This window comes from Mastomys coucha, unplaced genomic scaffold, assembly GCF_008632895.1.
Source record: "Mastomys coucha isolate ucsf_1 unplaced genomic scaffold, UCSF_Mcou_1 pScaffold21, whole genome shotgun sequence".
Classification (NCBI taxonomy): domain Eukaryota; kingdom Metazoa; phylum Chordata; class Mammalia; order Rodentia; family Muridae; genus Mastomys; species Mastomys coucha.
This window is the reverse complement of record NW_022196904.1, coordinates 18157353-18178888: the sequence shown is the minus strand read 5'-3', so window position 1 is coordinate 18178888 and position 21536 is coordinate 18157353. Positions and strand designations below refer to the sequence as shown.

The following is a 21536-nucleotide window of genomic DNA, read 5'->3' as shown; positions in this document are numbered from 1 at the left end:
ATGTGTGTGTATATGTGTGAGTGTGTGTATGTGTTTATGTGTGTATATGTGTGAGTGTGTGTATGTGTTTGTGTGTGTTTGGTCGTAGAGATTGAATCTAGGGCTTTACATGTGCTTGTGAAGATATATTCCAAATTCTGTTTTTACTTTTTATCTGGGACAAGGGTTCTATAACAATCCAGGTGGATCTAGTACTTACTGTTTCCTGGGCAGGATTTGAACCTGTAACCCTCCTGCCTCAACTTCCCAAATGCTGGGATTACAGGCCTGCACCGCCAGTCCTGGTGAAATGGACCATTCTAATATTCATGGTAATGTCGCATCTTTTGTGTCTTTTACATAAAATGTATTTCTTTTGTTATGACTCAATTAGAATATTGGAAAGCAGGGCAGAGGCAGGAGGATCACTATGAGTTTGAGACTAACCTGGCGCATAGAGTGAAATTCTTGTTTCAAAAACCAGCAGAGGCAGGTGGATTTCTGTGAGTTCAAGGCCAGCCTGGTCTACAAACGAGTTTAGGAAGCCAGGGATACACAGAGAAACCCTGTCTTGAAAAACAGAACAGACAAACAAAAACAAGTTTGGAAAACATGATGGTGTGTATGTGCACACAAGTGTGTATGTGGTATGTGTGTGTGTGTATGTACATGTAATGGTGTGTGGCGCCAGCACATGTGTGCCATAATATGCTTGTTGAAGTCAGAGGACAACTTGTGGGTGTCACTTCTCTCCTTCACCTATGTGGGTCCCAGGATCATCATCTATGGCAGCAACTGATTTTACTTTGTGAACCATCTTGCTGACCTGCTCATGATTTATTTCATCTTATTAAGTTTTAATATCTGTGTGTTTATCTGTGAGTACACACAAAGGCCAGAAGAGGATATTATATCCTCTGGTCCTATAGTTACTGGCTTTAGTGAGCCACCAGTTGTGGGTTCTGGGAACTGAACTTGGGTCCACTGCAAGAACACTAAGTAGTACCCTTAACCGCCAAGCTGTCTCTTCAGCCCCCAAGAGTTAATTTTAAATAAACCTCTTCATAGAGCCTCAGACCATGCCATCCAAGCTAACCACCCAGTTCCTGAGACCCTCCTGACCCCTCCCTGGGATCATGCTGGTCCTGTCTAAGCTCTTACGTCATACAAGGGGCCTTATGGTCCTTTTCCCTTCTCTTGTCCTGTTTTGTTGTCTGTCTGACCATTGATGGCTGTGTGCAGTTCTACCAGGCCTTTATCTCACTGTGTTCCCCCTGCAGCATGGTCTGGGGTTGGGGGCGGGGGCGAAGCTGTGTGAAGGGTAGCTGTGCTGTGAATATCTATTGAGTGAATGAATGAATGAATAATGGCTGCATGGATTTTCTTCCAGTTAGACAGGGAGATGCTTAATGGTTGGCAAAGTTTAAAATGTATAATCAAAACGTAGTATATAATAGTTTTTCTTCTTTTGAGAACTTATCATCAAGACATTTTTAAGATGTCTAATTTTAATTTTCTAGGTGCCTTTACAGATAGATAAGTAGATGAATAGATAGGTAGATACATACATACATAGATACATAGATACATACATACATACATACATACATAGACGTAAATGTTCAGTATCTGAACACTATAGCCTCCAGCATCTGTAACAAAAGATTGTGGGCACAAACTCTGTGTTTAGGTCCCAGCACTATAAATAAATAAATAAATAAATAAATAAATAAATAAATAAATCCCATAGGCTTAAGTGGTTTATAAACAACGGAAACCTGCATCTGCAGAAATGATGAGCACCGGCTGCTCTTGCAGAGGACCCGAGTTTGGTTCCTACCCACATCACGTGGCTCATGTCTGTAACTCCAATTCTAAGGAATTCAGTGCCCTATTCTGACCTCAGGTGTGTGTGTGTGTGTGTGTGTGTGTGTGTGTGTGTGTGTGTGTGACATACACAGACACATACACGTTCTTTCCTCAAAATACTTGCTGAGATGGAGAGATGGCCCAGTGGTTAAGAGGGCTGGTTTTGTTCTCAGCACACACATGGTGGCTCACAACTGACTAACTCTAGTTCTGGGGGATATGATGACCCTCTTCTAGCCTCTGTGAGTACTAGGCACACATGCAGCAAACAGGCATGCGTGAGGCAGACACTGATACACATAAAATAAAATTAGAAATGCACATGCCTAACTATGTCCCACTTGAGCTTGGAAGTCCAAGTTCAAGGAACCGGCAGATCTGATGCCTGATAGGGGCTGCTCCCAGGGTTGCCTCCCTCTTCTTGCTGTGTCTCCTTGGGCTGAAGGAGCCTTTCGTCGGCCTCCTTTATAGTCACTAGCCCATTCTTGGGGTCTCCAACTGCAGGACCTAAGTGCTTCCCTGATGCTATCCTGGGGGGGGGCGGGGTCAGGATTTTAGCCTTCTTAAAGAGAATGTCTTTTCCCATGGCTTTCCTATATCACACTCAGTTGGTGGGGAGGTGTTGTCTGTTTTGTTGTGGCAGTATTGAGGGTGGACCCAGCACCTCATAGCTTTTTTTCTTTTTCTTTTTCTCTTCCTTTATTTTTCTTTTCCTTCCTTCCTCCCTCCTTCCCTCTCTCTCTCCTTCCTCTCTCTTCCTTCCTTCCTTTCTTTTTTTTGAGACAGGGTTTCTCTGTGTAGCCCTAACTATCCTGAAACAGACCAGGCTGACCTCGAACTCACCTGCCTCTGCCTCTCAAGTGCTGGGATTAAAGGCATGTACCACCACACCAGCTTGCTCTTTTTATCTTGACGGAAATATTTTTCTTGTTTTGGAGATAAAATCTTAATCTGTCACTCACCTGTGATACTTTGTAGAGCTCGAGATGGTTCTCATTGTGGTGAATGGGAGGCCTGACCTTGGCTTCTGGGCACATCATGAGATGATAGGATCCTGGCTGTTTCTTTGGTTCAGTGAAGCCTTAGGCTGTGGTTTAACTGCATAATCCAACGTCAGCCAACAGAGCATTCACACGCCCTACCTCTCTCTGAATTCTCTTTGTGCTTCTAGGAGACAAGAATCTAGAGGCGATGGAGTCTCTTGAGGAAGTGGGATTGAGGCACCTGCCACACGAGGAGCTTTTCTGCTCACAAATCTGGCAGCAAGTTTCAGGGGACCTAACAAAGGCTGGAGACTGCAGAGTAAGCATCAGGGAAACTGGCTCTCCATTGAAACGAGATGATGCGCATCGTGGGGACAAGGAGTACAGCAAACATTCCAGTCAGATATCACGGCTCCAACTCCACTGTGGAATAAGCAGTGGTAAAGAACCGTACAGAGAGGAGAGGAGCAAGAAAGACTCTTGGGACTCTCCTCTTCAGGCTAACGGGCAACCCACCGCAGGAGAGAAGAGGTATAGATGTGAAAAATGTGACCACTCCTTCTGTCGGTTATCAGGTCTCCAAGCCCATCAGGTGAGGCACACCGGAGAGAAACCATACAAGTGTGAGGAGTGTGGCAAGGGCTTCACTCGGGCCTCCACCCTTCTGGACCATCAGAGAGGCCACACTGGAAACAAGCCCTATCAGTGTGATGCTTGCTGGAAGAGTTTCTGTCACAGTTCGGAGTTTAACAATCACATACGAGTCCACACGGGAGAGAAACCCTATGTATGCGAGGAGTGTGGGAAAGGCTTCAGCCAGGCCTCCCATCTCCTGGCCCATCAGAGAGGCCACACTGGAGAGAAACCCTACAAATGTAGCACGTGTGGGAAAGGATTCAGCCGGAGTTCAGATCTTAACGTTCACTGTAGAATCCATACAGGAGAGAAACCCTATAAGTGTGAGATGTGTGGGAAAGCCTTCAGTCGAGTCTCCATTCTCCAAGTGCACCAGAGGGTCCACAGTGAAGACAAACCGTACCAGTGCGCAGAGTGTGGGAGGGGCTTCACTGTAGAGTCACACCTTCAAGCCCACCAGAGGTCCCACACCGGAGAGAGACCCTATCAATGTGAGGAGTGCGGGAGAGGCTTTTGTCGGGCCTCCAATTTTCTGGCTCATCGTGGGGTCCACACAGGAGAGAAACCGTATCGATGTGACATATGCGGAAAACGCTTCCGGCAGAGGTCCTACCTCCATGACCACCACAGGATCCACACAGGAGAGAAACCATACAAATGCGAGGAGTGTGGGAAAGTCTTCAGTTGGAGCTCATACCTCAAAGCCCACCAGAGGGTTCACACGGGAGAGAAACCGTACAAGTGCGAGGAGTGTGGGAAGGGCTTCAGCTGGAGCTCAAGTCTCCTAATTCACCAGCGAGTCCATGCCGAGGATGAGGGTCGCAAGGATTTGCCTGCATCAGAAGGCTCGCAGAGGAAACAAACTCTATAATGTTTTATATTTTGATATTTTAAGTGGAAGATGAAAGGTCCCAATTCTTAGAGTTCTCAAGGGAGACAAAGAAGTTGTAGTATCTATTAGCCTTTTAACTGGAAGGGGGATGCATTGCGATGCTTGGGAGACCACAAGTAGGGAAGCCTTGTAAGTCGGAGCCATGTAGACTTCAGTCTGAACGTGGAGACAGTAACTGAGGGAAAGTTGAGTGTGATCTGGAGTTATCTCAAAGGCAGGGACCAGGTCTGTCCCACAGGAACAACTTATGTTGCTGGTTGCAACCCCGCGTGGGGCTTCATGACCCTAAGTAACAGTCACAAGATATTTAGGAACGCTACAAGCTTTCTGCATATCCAGTGACCAGAACCTCAGAATTCAACAGGTAATAATAAATCCTAGGGGCTTCTGGCAGCTCTTACCCATGATGCAATTGTGTGACTTCACTGCAGCCTTCCTCGGAATACACAGTGTGAACCCGTACACGTCACCGTCACCACACACAGGGCCCACAGGCACTGCTTGAAGCCTCTCTGCTCAGGGCCAGCATTGTTGTCTGTTACAAATTGCACTGCTTTCTACTGTACACATGTTTTCTGTGCTTCCTGAAGCTTTAATTACAGTATTTTTCTATTCTCATTCTTCAGTGCTTAAGCATCAAGCTAGTTTAGCTGCAGATTATGTTGTGTGTCTCAGCGTGATTTCAACCATTCCCATTATTCCCTGAACAGAAAGTGTTTCATGGCACTACTATGCAAATTTGATTTTGTGGTTAATAAATTATCACTTATTGAAATTGTTTCAAAATACATTTCTTCCTGATTAACAGTACATGTTTGAATTGTATATCTACATTGCGCACCTATATACCCAAGCAGTGCCTAAGACATCATATGCCTTCAGTAAACTGTTAAGTCAGCCTTGAGAAGGGCAGCCATGTGAAAATTTTTATTCAATCTGTCTGCTGCAGTGGATGCAAAGCCTGGAGTTCATGAAGAGGCTAAAGGAGGAGACAAGATTTTTTTCATATATGGTCATTGAAAAATTCCTAAAAGAGGGCTGGAGAGATGGCTCAGCAGTTAAGAGCCCTGGCAGCTCTTCCAGAGATCCTGAATTCAATTCCCAGCAACCACATGGTGACTCACAACCATCTGTAATGGGATCGATGCCCTCTTCTGGTGTGTCTGAAGACAGCAACAATGACAGTGTACTTACATATATAAAAATAAATCTTTAAAAATTTTTTCCAAAAGAATTAGCAAGAAACAGGAATTACATTTTTAAATTAATTAACTAATTATCTATTTTTATGCCAAAAGTGGTTTCTGAGCCAGCTATGGGCCACAGTGACTATCTCCAACTTGAGTCTAAAGTCAATGAAATAAACACGGAGATCAGATGGTTGAAAAGAAAATGATTCGGGCAGTGGTGGTGCACGCCTTTAATCCCAGCACTTGGGAGGCAGAGACAGGCAGGTTTCTGAGTTCGAGGTCAGCCTGGTCTACAGAGTGAGTTCCTGGACAGCCAGGGCTACACAGAGAAACCCTGTCTCAAAAAACAAAACAACAACAAAAAATGATGAGAAACAGGCCAATTAAATAAATGCAAGCTCTCACTGTGTAGGCAACAGCTTCCATCATTTCTTGTAAAGAAGCAGCACAGGCTGAGAAACCTCAGGAGACCAAGGAGAAGAAAGCAGGCTTTGGCAGAGAACCGGTGGGAGTGGGGGGTGGGGGGTGGAGCCAGCAGAAGCAGGGGCGGGTGGGGTAGCAGAGACAGAGGAGAAGCTGAGCTGAGCAGATAGGCCAGAACAGTTGTTACAGGTTGGAGCTGCTAGCATTGGGGAAACTGGGAGAAGGACTGTTTAAATATACTGTTGGGAAACGGAGGAATGGTTGGAAGAAATGTTTGAAGGGGCCTGGGCTGGAAACTGGGAGGAGGGGGCAGTTAAGAGAACGGGTTACTGTTGTGAAACAGCTAGCCATTTACATCTAGAATTACTACTACGTTGATCAATGGTAATGTATTGAACTTTTCTAAGAACAACTTTAAAAAACACACAGCTGTCCATTTTGTATTTTTGCCATCAACATGTGATAGTTCGGCTCTCGCAGGTTAGCATTTTTCCCCCCACAAGTTTATGGTACCAGTTCATTTTGCTTATATCCATTTGTTTAAAAAAATTATCTAAAGGTAAACATGTCCTTGTTTGCTATTCATATTTCTATTGAAATTGCTGAACTATGTTTGACTCTTCACTCCTTTTTAAAAGTTGGTTCTTGTGCTGGGCTTTTAAGAGTTTTCAAGCCGGGTGGTGATGGCGCATGCCTTTAATCCCAGCACTTGGCAGGCAGAGGCAGAGGCAGGTGGATTTCGGAGTTCCAGGCTAGCCTGGTCTACAGAGTGAGTTCCAGGACAGCCAGGGCTACAGAAAGAAACCTTGTCTCGAAAAACCAAAAACCAAACCAAACCAAAACAAAAACAAAAAAACAAAGAGTTTTCAAGGCAAGGTGGCTCAGCAGGTGAACACTCCTGTTGCCCAGCCTGACATGACAACCAGAGTTGGATCCCCAGGACCCACACAGTGTGCAAGGAGAGGATTTATCCTGTGTTCTGTCCTATGACTTCCTCATTTGCGCTGTAGCATGCATGCCCCCACGCAGGCATGAACACACCAATAAATAGTTTATTTTTAATTTTTTTTATGTGGATGTTTTCTCTGCATGTTTTGTCTGTGCATCGTGTACATGCAGAGCTCGAGGACGCCACAAGAGAGCGACGGTCCACCGGAGCTGGAGTGACTACAGTTTAGAGCTCCGCTACTCTGTAATAGCAGCGCTCTCTGCACTACGTCATGTCTCCGGCGCCAAAGCCTATGTACGTTCTAAGGCAGACATCCTACAATGTAAAGACTCTGTATGAGAAATGAAAAACAACAGGGAAATCCTATACCGGAGGGCGGTGCTCCTCCCCTAGCTTCCCGGCTGGGCCAACCACGCCTCTGCATCCTCACTTCCGTTACCACGGAGCAGAGCGTCACGCTCGGTTTCTCCACGCGGAATTCTGGGAACTCGTCGGCTTCAGGTTGGCTTGTTAGCAATCTGTGTCCCTGGATTTGACTTATTTTAGCCAGGAACCTCTAGAATGTCCCCCTAGATGCTCCTGAGATCGACAGCAATTGGGGAGAGAAGGAAGGAGCGAGGTTTGAAAGGTAAGGAGCAGCGGCGAACTCGGGAGGGAGCGTCCTGGTGCCTGCAGGCCCTCGGTGAGAGGCGAATTCTGCAGTGCCCCGCAGCCCCCTCTCCCTGCCTGCTACCCACTTCTTGGACTGCAGCCCCCTCTCTGCCTGCTGCCCTCTCTCCCTATCCGCAGCTCCGTTCCTCGCCTATGGCCTCCTCTCCTGCCCGCAGCCGCCTTCTGCCTTGAATCTTTCTCTCTGGTCCTGCAGCTCCTTCTGCCACACGGCTCTCCCTTCCCTTGGCCCCTCTCTTCTGGCCCCCAACAGCCCTCCTGCCTGCAGCACTCCTCTTCCTCCCTGCAGTCCCCCTCCCTCCTGCAGCTCCCTCCTGCCTGCAGCCCTCCTTTCCCCTTCTGCAGTCCCCTTTCTCTCCCTGCAGCCCCCTCTCCCTCCCTGCAGCCCCCCTCCCTCCTGTAGCTCCCTTCTGCCTGCAGCCACCTCTCCCCTTCTGCAGCTCCCTCCCTGCTCCTGCGGCTCCCCTCCAGGCCTGCAGCCCACCTTCTCCACGCCATAGTGGGCTCTGCTTCTGCCCCTGCCGCGCCAGCTGACCCCTCTGTGCATTTACTGGCTGATCTGCAAAAGACAGGAATTAGACCTTCGTAGTAGCATACTTGGAGGGAAGAAAAAGTGGATGGTGAAATGCTCAAAACTGCCTGGCACGCAGGTCTCATGGAGACCACTGTAAACCTCCATCCAGTTCTTGACCTCTGTGAATCAGCTAGCTACACACAGCTGGGACCCACCTATGACCTTTAGAGGAAGGAGCTAGCTGCTTGCAGCAGGTACTGGGGCAGGAACTGTGAGATTTAATGTAGGGAATTTTGCAATTTTACAAGTTTTGGTTTCCCTACACCCCTGATTTCTCAAAAATCAGTTCTGGAAGCTGCATGTGAGTAAGATTGACTGACGCTGGAGGATGTGTGGGTTGTACACCTGGGAATGACTGTAATTAGAAGGTAGTTTATACAGAGTGTTGTGCCCAGATTGCAAAAACCCCAAAGAGGCCACCAGGAACCACAACTCAGATGCAGGTACATGAGCATCTTTACTCCAGCTCGAGCTTGGGCCACAAACCTTCCTGATGGAATAGGAAGGAGAGCGTCCCCCAGCTCTAGGTGAAGCTAAAAAAGGTAAAGGAAAAACAAAACAAAACAAAACAAAAACAAAATCCCGCAAGTAGGCCAAGGTTTCTAAGCCTTGGCACTACATGAGAGGGTAAGGGGATTTTTCTTTCCCAGAGCCCAAGGGTGGGGGCCATATCACTCCAAGGACAGCAGACAGTAGTTTTCTAGACAGTAGCTTTTTCCAAAGAGAGCAGCTTAAAGTAGAGGTTAGAGGACAAGATAGAATCTGTTCTGCTGGGTTTTTTGTTTTTGTTTTTGGCTTTTGGTTTTTTTTTTTCCTTGTTTGGTTTGTTTGCCTCTTCATTGGTTATGTGTGGCAGGAAACATTAAAAAAAGAAATCCGGCATGTTCCTGCGCTTGTGCCTCCAACTCTCTGCCCCGGGACCCTAGCCAGCAATGGTAACTCAATCTCTGGACGCAACAACTAAAGTCCTGACCTAGTATTAAATCTATGAATGTGCCGGTTCTTTTTTAATATTTCCCACAACAACCATGTCTCGCTAAGGACAAGGTAACTTAAAAATAGAGTTTTAAGAACAGAATGGAGTTTATTCTGTTACCTCAGTCCCTTCAAAAGGAAGCCAGGAGAGTGGGGAGGCTGGCTTCAGACCCTAGGCTATGTGAATCCACGGCCAGTGGCTCACTCTGGTCCAAGCTCCCCAAGGAAGCCAGCCAGGATCATGAATATAGGTTAGCACTGGCCCGCAGGGCTCTTGAGAGCAGGTTTTGTACATTTGTTGAGACCCCTGTGTGTGTACGGATGGCGGAGGTCAACCTCGGGTTCCAGGAACCATCCACCGTTTTTCTGACATCTCTTGTAGGGGTGGGGATTAGAAGACCACATTGGGGAGATGCTGCTCACCTTCCACCATGTGGATCCTGAGGATCAAACTCAGTCAGGCTTGGTGGTAAATGCCTTTACCCACCAAATCCCCCCATGTGGACTTCGAGCTTGCCTAATTAGGTGAGGCCAGCTGACCAAGAAGCAGAAGAGGTAATACCATTATGTCTTCCTAGCACTGGCGTTATAGATCTGTGCCACTGGCGTGCAGCCCCCCGCCCCCGACTCCCAGCTTTTCAAATAGAATGTGTTCTTGAGATGAAATGCAGGTCTTCGTGCTTGCCCAGCAAGCTCTTTACCAGCTGAGCCATCTCCCAGGCCCTGGTATTAGGTTTTTTAAAAAACTGTTTTCACCAATTTTGGTATTTCCAAATAACTTTTTTTTTTACATTGTAAACATGGAGATGTCCAAAATTTCAGATCATGTAAAAAAAAAAAGCTACTGCTTTAGCATGCCAATGGAGCAGTGGCTCTTTTTTAGCATGGTTCTGTCAGGGTTTCTTGGGTAAGTTTCTGTTAAATGGTGACCATGTTCCTTGGGACTGACTGCCTCCTGCAGCAGTTCAGAAACTCACAGCAGAGAGAATTTCCTCTCTTGGGACAGTGCCCAGGCTCAAAACCCACCCAGACTCAAGCCCTGCCCATCTAACTGAGAGCTCCTGCATGTACTCCCCAGAAGTCTGCACCCTAATGAGGTCCAGGTGACTCCCACACAGGTCAGATGTAAACAGTCAGGGAAGGGTCTCATCTGAAAATTCAAGCTCAGAAGAGTCACCATGCCTCCTGGCACAGATAAAATGGAGCGGGGTACCCTGTAATCACAGTACTGTGATTCCTCCCCCCCCCCCATCTTGCTTAATGAATATTGTCAACAGATACACCTGCTAAAAATCCCAAGCAAGGTGAGGCATGTTCCCTGTAGGCTCCTGTGAGTGGATTTATTGCCTTCTGTGTACTAGAGTACTTCTATCAGGAGTGGGCCACCGGCTGAGTGCCCCTTACAGTGAATTAGCACTAAAAGCTATTTCCAGTTTACCATCCTCACCATTATCACCACCGGTTAAAGAAAATTGCAAAAAAAAATGAGTACAAGATCTCATCTATTATGCTTGGGCACACTGTTCTGTGACAAGCTCCTGAACGGACATGGTATTGTTGTCATCCTCTGACCATAGGCTGCAAAGAACTCACACCTGACTATCTGACAGGGATCCGCCTTGTGCTCCGTGGCACTGACTTAGACTTCTTTCTGCATCTCCCAGAAGGAAGGGTGAAAAGCGAGGGAGCGTGCCCATGGTAAGTAGAGCTCACCCTCTTCGCTGTCACATCACCCTCCTCGCTGTCAGAATGCAGTGGTTCTCAAGCTAGAGGAGTTTTCTCATGTAAGGAGACTCAAAGCATTTGAGAGCAGACAAGCTGGCTCAGGGGTTAAGGTGCATGCCTCCAGGCCTGAAGACCTAAGTTTGATCCCCAAGATCTATATGGTGGAAGGAGAGAACCAACTTCCACAAGTCATCCACAGAGGGACCTTGGGCATCTGGTCAGTTTCAGGGAGTTCCTGTGACTAATGAGTTGTATAATTCCAGAATCTCAAGGAGCCTCCTTTTAGAACTTCCTGAGTCTTTACAAGCTTACTCCTCATCTCCCTCAAGATAAACTATTTTAACTTTGACGATGTTACTTTACTAACAGCAGTTGTTTGTAAGATTGAGGTCATATGTGCTTGTTGTAGGAGGCAGTGACATTCAAGGACGTGGCCGTAGTCTTCACTAAGGAGGAATTCAGGCTGCTGGACTCCGCTCAGAGGAAGCTGTACCAAGATGTGATGGTTGAGAATTTTCGGAACCTGCTCTCAGTGGGTGAGGACAGTAGCTCTCTGACACATACCTGTGTCCTTGGAATTGAAACATTTCTTGTTTTTTTTGAACAGGATATTTCAGGACATTTTATGTACTTAATTAATTAATTAATTAATTAATTTTTTTTAATGTATGTATAGGAGTCTATTGCCTGGTACCCTTGAAGCTAGAGTTACAGATGGTTGTGAGCCACCATGTGGGTGCTATGAACTGAACCCAAGTCATCTGGAAGAGCAGATGAAGCTCTTCAACAACTAAGGCTATCTCCGCATATTATTATTTTTAAAATTTATTACACCTTACTGGCCAGTAGTGGCACATAACTTAGATCCCAGTACTCAGAAGGCTGAGCCAGGCAGATCTTCCGAGTTTGAGGCCAACCTAGTTTACAGGGCTACACAGTGACACCTTGCCTTGAAAAACAAACAAACAAATAAACATGACAGCAAAATCACATCTTATTTGGTGTGTGTGTGTGTGTGTGTGTGTGTGTGTGTGTGTGTGTGTGTGTTTTGCAGCTTTTTCTCTGTCCAGTCACGTTAGGGCAGTGACAGGCCTGTGATTGGACAGGAATAGAGAGGTGGAGCTAGAAGTTGAGGAGGGGAAAGGGCAGGAGCAGGAAGGTAGCAGAGGATCATGATCATGGAGGTTGGGGAAGAGGACGATTCAGACCCCGCGTGGTTATAACAGCCACAGGTAGCTAAGGTTTTTTACAAGATTAGGATAATTGGGTTAAAAGATTGTCTTTATCATTTGGCTCTAAAGTTTTTGTATTGGCATTTTGTAAATTGTGATGAGATAATTAAGCCTTAAGAGTCATGCTTTACCAGGTACTAGACGCTAGATGAATGATTGTAGGGGTGTGTAAAGCATTGTATGTGAGCGAGGTGATGCTGCTAGCTGGGAGAACATAGCAAGAGCCTGCTGGGACATAGTGTTGTGGCTGGCTGGTACTGGCATTAGAACGTGGTCTGGTGGAAAAGAGAGTTTGCGGGTTGGTTTCATTTTTTAATATTTCCCACAACAGGTATGTATGTATGTATACACACATAGGTGTGTGTACCCTCTGAGGCTAGAATCATAGGAATTACAAATGGTTGTGAGCCACAGGATGCAGGTACTAGGAACTGAACTTGGGGTCCTCTGGAAGAGCAGCAATCACTCTTAACCACTGGCCCATCTCTTTAGCCCCATACTGATCATTAAAAGATACTTATTTTTATTACGTTTATGTGTATGTGTGGGAGCCCTCAGAGGCTGGAAGAGGACACTGGACGCCCTGAAGATGGGGCTAGGCAGTTGTAGGTGCTCAGAGGCTCGTAGAACTCTGGTCCTTTGGGATGGCAGTGGTTTGAGCCACTGGGCCATCTCGCCAGCACCTCTACTGTGTAACTTTGAATGAAACATGGTATAGTAGAAAACACCAACATTCTGTAGAGAAAATGACACCCGTTGTAGGAAAGGAATAAGTGCATGCAGAGTGAGTGGGAAAAGGTCTGATGACTGTAGACGTGGGCTCAGAGTAGGCCGCTTAGACTGTGTTTCTGACACACACGTGTGTACGTTGAAAGGGTCACATCATAAATGATGTTTCTTCCCTGGGCCGTGTGTATGTAAGCGTGAACACACTATTTTCGTTGCATTGATGATGATTTCTATTGACACTGACGTCCCCAGTGCATTTTCACCGGATGGTGCCCTTTGACATTTGTGATTTTTTTTGCATGTTCACAGAGTATCAACTTTTCAGACGAGATAAGCCGTACCTAGAAAGCAAAGAGAAGCCTCAAATGAGGAGGCCAGCCCAGAGGGAGAGAGATTCAGGTGAAAAATCTTCCATTACTCATCTGTAGGACTTGCTGTTCTTGGTCCCCGTTGCTGGCATTGTGTGGTCCAAATGGCGTGCTTTGAGCAGTTGTAGTACTTTGTTGCTGGAGTGTGTGCCAGGCGTGGTTCTGGGTAGTGGCTAGAAAACTTAGCACCATAAAATGTGTCTTCCTGTTTCAAATGGTAGGAAAGATATATAATTTTAAAAAGAAAAAAAAATTCAACCAGTAGTTGATTTTAAATGGGTTTTATTCTCTTTAAATTTTTTAAATTATTATTTTATGTGTATGGGTGTTTGCCTGTGTGTATTTATGTATACCACATGTGGGCCGGGGGACCCATAGGGGCCAGAAGAGGTGTCGGATCTCCCGGGAGTGCAGTTACAGTTGTGAGATGCTGTGAACGAACCCAGGTCCTCTAGAAGAGCAGCCAGTGCTCTTGACTGCTGAGCCATTTCTCCCTTACTGGTTCTTTTTTTTTTTTTTTTTTAATAATGAGCTTTATTTTGATATTTTCTATTTTCTTTTTTTTCTTAAACATTTATTTTTATTTACATGAGTACACTGTAGCTGACTTCAGACACGAGAAGAGGGCATCAGATCTCATTACAGATGGTTGTGAGCCACCATGTGGTTGCTGGGATTTGAACTCAGGACCTTCAGAAGAGCAGTCAGTGCTCTTAACCGCTGAGCCATCTCTCCAGCCCTCCTTACTGGTTCTTAATAGTAGGGACCTCAGTAGACTATATGGTGGGTTCTGTTAGTATTTACACCCGAAAACTTCATTAATATTGAAAAGGATAAGCTGAAGAATCACCTTGATTTACATTAAAGTCTGGTATCGTGAGCTAAGTGTGAAATCCCGAAGTGTAAACATTTTTTACTTGTCCTTACCTCTATCTTCATAGGAATTAACGGTCAGAGTGAGAAAGGAGCTGTCCGCAGAGGGTCACCTGAAGCCCTTTCTTGCTGGCAAATCTGGCAGTGGGTCACGCATGACTTAACCACAAGTCAAGAGTCTGTGGCAAATACTCCTCAGTTACAGGGCGAGCCTCCCTGCCAGTCCAGGCCAAGGCCATCTACTCACGTTTCTGAAGATGAGATCTATATAAACAGTCATAGAATAAATGTTCCTATCCATCCTGGAAGGCTCCCATTTCCCACTCTGAGAACCCAGGAAACTTTCCTGACTGAGCCGCAGAGTCGTAAGGATCCATACCACCAAGTCTCCCGTAGCGATGAAGCGGGTCAGAGTAAACAGGATATTCACCCTACAAGGTGGATTCCACATCCCCGCTCTGATCACAGAGTGTACAAAAGTAAGGGGTGGTACAGCCCCAGTGATCATGGGAGAGATGGCGTGGGCGTGGTGCCATTTGACCAGAATGGAGTGATTCACACCAGACAGAAAAGCTCTCAGTACAGAGAAGCCGTTACCAATCCCTTCAGCTCTGATCCTCACCAAGTGTTAGATTCAGGAGAGAGGGCTTGTGCGTGTGTCGAATGTAGGAGAGGCTTCCCCTGTGCCACAGATGGCTGCGTTCATCAAGGAGATCGCACGGGAGAACGTAAGGAACTGAGTCATAGTCCACATCAGCGCATCCACCAGAGGGTCTACACGGTAGTGAAACCATACACTTGTGAGCAGTGCGGAAAAGACTTCAATTGTAGATCAGCGCTTAATGTCCATCTGAAAGTACACACTAGGGAGAGACCTTACAATTGTGAGACATGCGGGAGTGCCTTCAGTCAGGCCTCCCACCTCCAGGACCACCAGAGGCTCCACACTGGGGAGAAACCGTTCAAATGTGATGTCTGCAGCAAGAGTTTCAGTCGCAGTTCACACCTGCGGTCCCACCAGAGGGTCCACACAGGAGAGAAACCATACAAGTGCGAGGAGTGCGGGAAGAACTTCATTTGTAGCTCAAATCTCTACATTCATCAGAGAGTCCACACAGGAGAAAAACCCTATAAATGTGTGGACTGTGGGAAAGAATTTAGTCGCCCTTCGAGTCTTCAGGCCCATCAGGGCATTCACACCGGAGAGAAATCATACGTTTGTACTCTGTGTGGCAAAGGCTATACTCTGAATTCAAATCTCCAAGTCCATTTGAGAGTCCACACTGGAGAGAAGCCGTACAGTTGTGATGTGTGTGGGAAAGGCTTCAGTCGCTCTTCACAATTACAGTCCCATCAGAGAGTTCACACGGGGGAGAAGCCTTACAAGTGTGATGTTTGTGGTAAGAGCTTTGGTTGGCGGTCAAATCTTATAATTCATCACAGAATCCATAGCAGCGGTAAACCTTACAAGAGCAAGAGAGATGGTAAAAACATCAGGGAATCCATTCAGGAGAAATGTTCGATAAAATAGTGCTTGAAAAAGACATGTGTCATGTGGATTCTTTTTTTTTTTTTTGCGCTTAATTACATTTTCAAACAGTTTAGTGTGGGGGCTGCAGGTATGGCTCGCAGTTAAGAGCAAAGAACCTAATTCCCTTCATCCATATGATGATTCACCATAACCTTCAGTTTCAGAAGATCCAGTATATGGCACCCATGCATGAATATGGGCAAAACATTCACACACACAATGTAAATCTTTAAACAGTACAAGTTAGTGTGTGTGGGAGCACACACGTGCTAATGTAGGCATGTCAGCATATGTGGGGGGATCAGTGGGTACCTTTTGGGAGGCAGTTCCCTCTTTCTACCTTGTGAGGAACCCGGGATCAAACTCAGGCTGTCAGGCTTGGTGGCAGTACCTTTACCCACTGAGCTGGCCTCTTTTGTGAATTCTTTTAATCTTTTTTCAAAAGAAAGATTATCTCATTAAGGTAAATGTTTCTGCTCCCTACATCGCAGTGTTTCCCAGCTCTGTTACTTTCAAGGAAGCTGTAGTTGCAACCTTGACCTTTTTCCAGTGTTGCATGGAGAACTTTGGGATCTATGCCTCATCAGGACTTTGTAGACGTTTTTGTTGTTGTTTTTGTTTTTGTTTTTGTTTTTGTGACAGGGTTTCTCTGTGTAGCCTTGGCTGTCCTGGAACTCACTCTGTATACCAGGCTGGCTTTGAACTCAGAAATCCGCCTGCCTCTGCCTCCCAAGTGTTGGGATTAAAGGCGTGCGCTGCACTACCGCCCGGCCTTGGAAGTTCTTTATAAGGAAAAGATGCTGCTGAATTGGCATAATCCTAGTGCCTCTGAGTACTTGTATTTGTTAGTGAAGCATGGCATGTACTTTTGAAACTGTTACAGGAGCCCTAACAGCCTTAATGAAACCTCAGAAGCAGCCGAAATATAAAAACCCACTTTGGACCTGGAGACGTAGCTCAGTGTTAGAATACTCTTAGCAAGCACAGGCTCTGGGTCCAGTTCCCAGTGCAGACAAAACACTCAGTACTGTCAGCTGCAGTCAACTTGGTATTGTCTTTTGTGACAAAGGTTGAAAACAACCTTTGTTGTTCACTTGGGTCCTATCTTTTTTTTTTAGAATCAGTTATCTTTTCTGACTGTATAGGCTGAAAACGAGTTTTGTTAGCCTGGCAGTTACAAGATATTCCACACCACACCATAGATTTTTTTTTGGCACGGTATGGGCTGGATGGGAAATGCCTCCCACCCCCATGTATTTGAAGACTTGTCCCCCGAGTTACTAAAACTTTGGAAATGGGGCCTCAAGGACAGATCTTTGCTTCTGGTTCTGGCTTGCCTTCTCTGCTTCTTCGACCAGGTTGCAGATGTGAAACTGCATTTATATGCGCCCAAGCCAGAGTTGTTCCCACCAGGCCTTTTGAGCCATGATGCACTGAAATCCCTTTACAACTGGGCCAAAGAAAACTTTCAATTGTTTCTGTAAGGTGGTTTTTTTGCTAGTAACCCCAACAGCAATACAAACTACTTAACACTCTAGAATTGACAACACAAGGATACATGGACTAATTTTGTGGGGGGTGGCGATGAAGTGGCCGGAAAAAGAAGGAGCTTCTGGAAGTTGTAGTTCAGAAGCGCACAAACTTTTTTTTTTTTTTTCTCTACGGTCAGGACTTTGTCCTGTATTCCAAGACTATCAGGAGGGCGGGCGCTTCCGATGGCTTCTGGGAAGTGTAGTTCAGGAGCTAAGCTGCTCCCGCCCCTGGAGAGCTATGCTGCCATCCATCCTCTTTCGGATCATGCCTGAGTCCCTTTCAAATTCTTTTTAGCCTGCCAGATGTCCGTTCCCGGAGACCGGAAGTGAGAGCACGGGACCTCTAAGACTGGAGGTTCACACCCTCTAAAATTCAGCTCCATTTTCCTCAGTTGTTTTGAGTCGGAAGTTGGCAGTAGCTGGGATGGTTCTCCGTTAAAATGCAACAGCGACAGCATAGCCGGCCACCTTCTGCTGTGGGCCCATCCTGTTCCCAGAGTCCTTTTCCTTCCTGGAAGCCAGGCCCTGGCTCTAGGAGAATGCCGGGCCTTTTCCTCACATCCCTCAGCAAACAGTCTGTCTGCATCCTTTCCCTCAGTGTTCCCAAAGCTGCAGGAAGGAGGAGGGATTTGTCATTGCCCCAAGCACTGCATCAAAGATGCTTTCTTGTTGGGGTGCTCCTTCACATCACTGTGGTCTCTTGATCCCGAAAATTGGCCACCAGAAACCATCATGATCACATTTTGTCTGCTTTTTAAAAAATCTTATTGTGTGTGTGTGTGTGTGTGAGTGGAGGTGGGGGAGAAGGAAGGAGAGGAAAAGGGAGAAGGAGAGGGAGAAAGTTTACCGTGGAATGTGCCCAGTGCAAGAAAGAGGGAGGGAGAGGGAGGCAATGTGCACTTGTGCATGGAGTGTCTGAGGATGCTAGTCGGATGAAGCACGGGTCACCTGACATGGATGCTGGGATCTGAACTCCGCTCCTCTGGAAGCCTTGTAAGTCCTCTTATTAAAAGGCTGAGGCATCTCTCCAGCTCTTTTTTTTTTTTAAAAGACAGGGTCTCAAAAATGTAGCCCAGGGTGGCCTCAAACTCACTGTGCAGTAAGGGATGACTTCTTGCTCCTGATCTCTCTGCCTCCACCTCCCAAGGGCTAGGATTACAACTGAAGGTCTCCACACCTCATTTCGATGTGTCTTGTGTCATTAGTGTACACTTGGAATTTTTTAGTGTGGTCAGTCTGTATGTATGTGGGAATTATTTGAGTTCAAGTATAATGGCACTTCCTAAATTTAATCACTAGGAAAATAACTCCTTATTACATACATCTCTTTCTATATACATGTGTGTATGTTTTTAACTTAATGACTGCTGCCGGCAGTCCTTGGCCTGGAGGGGCTGAAACTAGACACAGAATCTGTTGTAGCTTTAAAGACTGAGGGTCTCCAGATGTTCTAGCTCTCTATACTGGATGCTGATAATAACTTCTAAAAAGTCCTAAAAACTTTCTTGCTCATTCTGAGAGTTAAAAGCTGCTGGTTTAGGCCACTAACACCTGTAGCCTAACAGCGAGGGTGGGGTGGGGGTGGGGATCAAGTAAAGGATTAATTGCTAGAGCCTTTTCCCTTTTGTCCAGATACCTCTCCCTTGTCAGACTAGGGAGAAGTTTGGAACAAAAAACCTCTATTGAACCTGAAGAATCATGCTCGCAGAAGGAAAAACTTTTACATAAGTAAATATGCATAAACTCACACTAATGCAAATACAGATTCACACATGTGCATTTATACATTTCCATTCAAATCAACGAGGCCTAGCTTGTATGCATTCTCATAATTACATACTAATACACACATCCATACTTACATATGCATTTGGAGCAAAAGATCTAGCACCAGTGCAGAAGAACTCACTCATCCTGGATGAAAAATGGACCTCCAATCTTTCTTATACAGAGAAAGAAAATGCTTCTACCCTTGTACTGCTAAATGAATTAAACCCAAGTCTGTAAGAAGAAAGCTTGGCTCTCTTTAGTAAGACTAAGCCTGCTTTGCTATTAAGGAAAGACCTGATCTGTCCCATGGTAAGGAGAAGCCTGCTGGCTCCTCCAGCTGCATTCTCCTTCTAACCTTGCTCACTCCTCCTGCTCTGATGTCACAGTCATGCCCTTACTCTCAGTGCCTTTTCTTCCTGATTGAGAATCCACTACAGCAGAACCTCATGGTTTTTAGTGGAGGTGTGAAAGACACGGCTAAAATATAGAAACAGATCCTGTCATACATGTACAGCTGTGGCCTTGTTTTTTTTTTAAACTTACTTGTAGGCTTATATTTTTTTTCCAAACTTATTTATCTATTTTGGTTTTTCAAGACAGGGTTTCTCTGGCCCTAGCTGTCCTGGAACTCACTCTGTAGACCAGGCTGGCCTCGAACTTGGAAATCTGCTTGCCTCTGCCTCCCAAGTGCTAGGATTAAAGGCATGCACCACCCCTGCCTGGCCAAAACTTATTTGTAATAAGGTTCTTAAATGCTTTAGCCTCCCTTCCATCCTACCACCCACCAGAGCTAGTAGTGGAAAGGAACAGTTGACAGGGCAAAGGAGAATGTAGACCTGTTTAGAAATGGTTCTTTGGAATGAATCCAATCTGCATTGTCAGGACATCAGCTGTTCAGTTCACATGAATCATCAGCAGCAAGCCAGAAGAAACTTCAAGGCTCTGCCAATTGGCTCGAGTCTCTAGAAGGGGCAAGAAGCCACCAGAGCACCACTGGAAGATCTTTGGTGGCTTTTCTCTCTGTGAAGTCATGACACATGATGCCCAGCAAAGTGTGGCAAGGCAAAGCAATACCACACAGCATCGTCACTGTCTGTTGGGTTATACTCATACCCTTTCCAAATGTCACGTGTTCCCCCAGCATCCACTCCAGCAATGCATCACATGCCCTTCTTCCAGGCAGCTTCCAGAAAGCACCACGTGCCTGTTCTCACCAGAACATCCTCTCATAAAACAGTGTCCAGAACAACATCGCACACCACAACTGAGTCGCCAAAGGAACCAGAAATTTCTGCTTCAAGGACTTTTAAAAATTCTTTTGAATCTTTGTGTCTGGGGGAGGGGTGCCTGTGTGTGGTATGTGCACATGGAGGTCATCAGGTGCCCTCCTTGACCACTCTTCCTTGTTTCTTTGAAGCACAGTGCCTCCCAGGACATGTGGCTGGAAGCCAGCAAGCCCCAGTGATGATCCTGTTTTTCCCACTTAGCACTAGAGTGAGACTGTGCCTGGCACGTTACATAGGTACAGGGATTCAATCTCTGTCCTCGTGGCTGCATAGCAGACTCAAGTACCCACTGGGCTGTCCCCCCAGCCCTTGACATCTCAGTGCAATTCATGATCAATTCATGCCACAGGTTCTGGGGATTATGTAATTTAGACAAAAATGTACTTTATTTTATGTTCACCTTACATGCATGTGTCTTGTCATTTCTTAGGGTGCCTTGCCCTCAAAGCAGATATAGTGTTCCTACTGGAAACAGAAGAAAGGCTTTGGCTGAAGGAAGCAGAGGTCCAGAGACGTAGATATCCTGCCCCAGCCTTCTCAGCAGTAGATGCATGATTGCTACGGCTCCCACTGACTTAGCTAAGCCTGAAGCTTTCCTACGTGAAATTTGATAGGATCCCATTTGCTATAAGTACTTAGGAAAAAGTGACTATGCCTGTGTGTGTGTGTGTGTGTGTGTGTGTGTGTGTGTGCGTGTGTGACTATACTTTTAATTGATGCTATTGTGGGTTAAAGAACGAGAGTCATTGAGCCTATAGCTCTCATGGTTGGTTTGTTTGGTTTATTAGTTTTGGTTTTTCAAGACAGGGTCTCTCTGTGTAGCCCTGGCTGTCCTGAAACTTGCTCTGTGGACCAGGCTGGTCTAGAACTCAGAGATCCTCTTGCCTCTGCCTCTTGAGTCCTGGGATTAAAAGTGTGCACCATCATTGCCCAGCTGTTTTTTTCATTTTTAAATAAAAAATTATCTGTTTGCAGGCCACATGTGTATGGGTGCCCATGAAGCTAGAGACCGTGTAGCTGGAGTTACAGGGAGTTGTAAAACCTTTAATGTAGGGACTGGAATCCAAATTCAGGTTTTCTGGAAGATTAGCAAGTGTTTTTAACCACTGAGCCATTATCTTTCTAGGCCTTGTAGCACTCACAGTATACATTAGACATATGCTTCTAAATGGGTCACACCATACACTTGGGAGTCAGAAACCTGTTAATCCCACTTTCTGCTTCCAACTCAGTGAAAACCTGAGAAAATGATAAGTGATGTAAGGCTGAGTGACCTATATACTTGGTCTCAAACTGACAGATCTGCCTGCCTTTCTCCCAACAACAACAACAACAAAAATCTACTTACACC

The 21536-nt window shown here is 46.0% G+C and overlaps 1 protein-coding gene across 14 annotated transcripts in view; it reads left to right on the top strand.

Annotated features, from left to right (window-relative positions):
- The window catches only part of LOC116101793 (zinc finger protein 226-like), a 28025-nt gene extending 12415 nt beyond the window's left edge, over positions 1-15610 (top strand). For 7 of the 14 annotated variants that reach the window (XM_031385636.1, XM_031385638.1, XM_031385635.1 and 4 more), the window contains one exon: positions 3020-5169. In XM_031385636.1, the coding sequence (XP_031241496.1) occupies positions 3020-4338 (1319 nt within the window). In that variant the 3' untranslated portion in view covers positions 4339-5169. Of the gene's footprint in view, positions 1-3019; positions 7550-9521; positions 9695-10716; positions 10838-11273; positions 11401-13134; positions 13225-14134 lie in introns of those variants that run through there. The other 7 variants (XM_031385642.1, XM_031385641.1, XM_031385630.1 and 4 more) reach the window with 6 other exon arrangements.
- The last annotated feature ends 5926 nt before the right edge of the window (positions 15611-21536 follow it).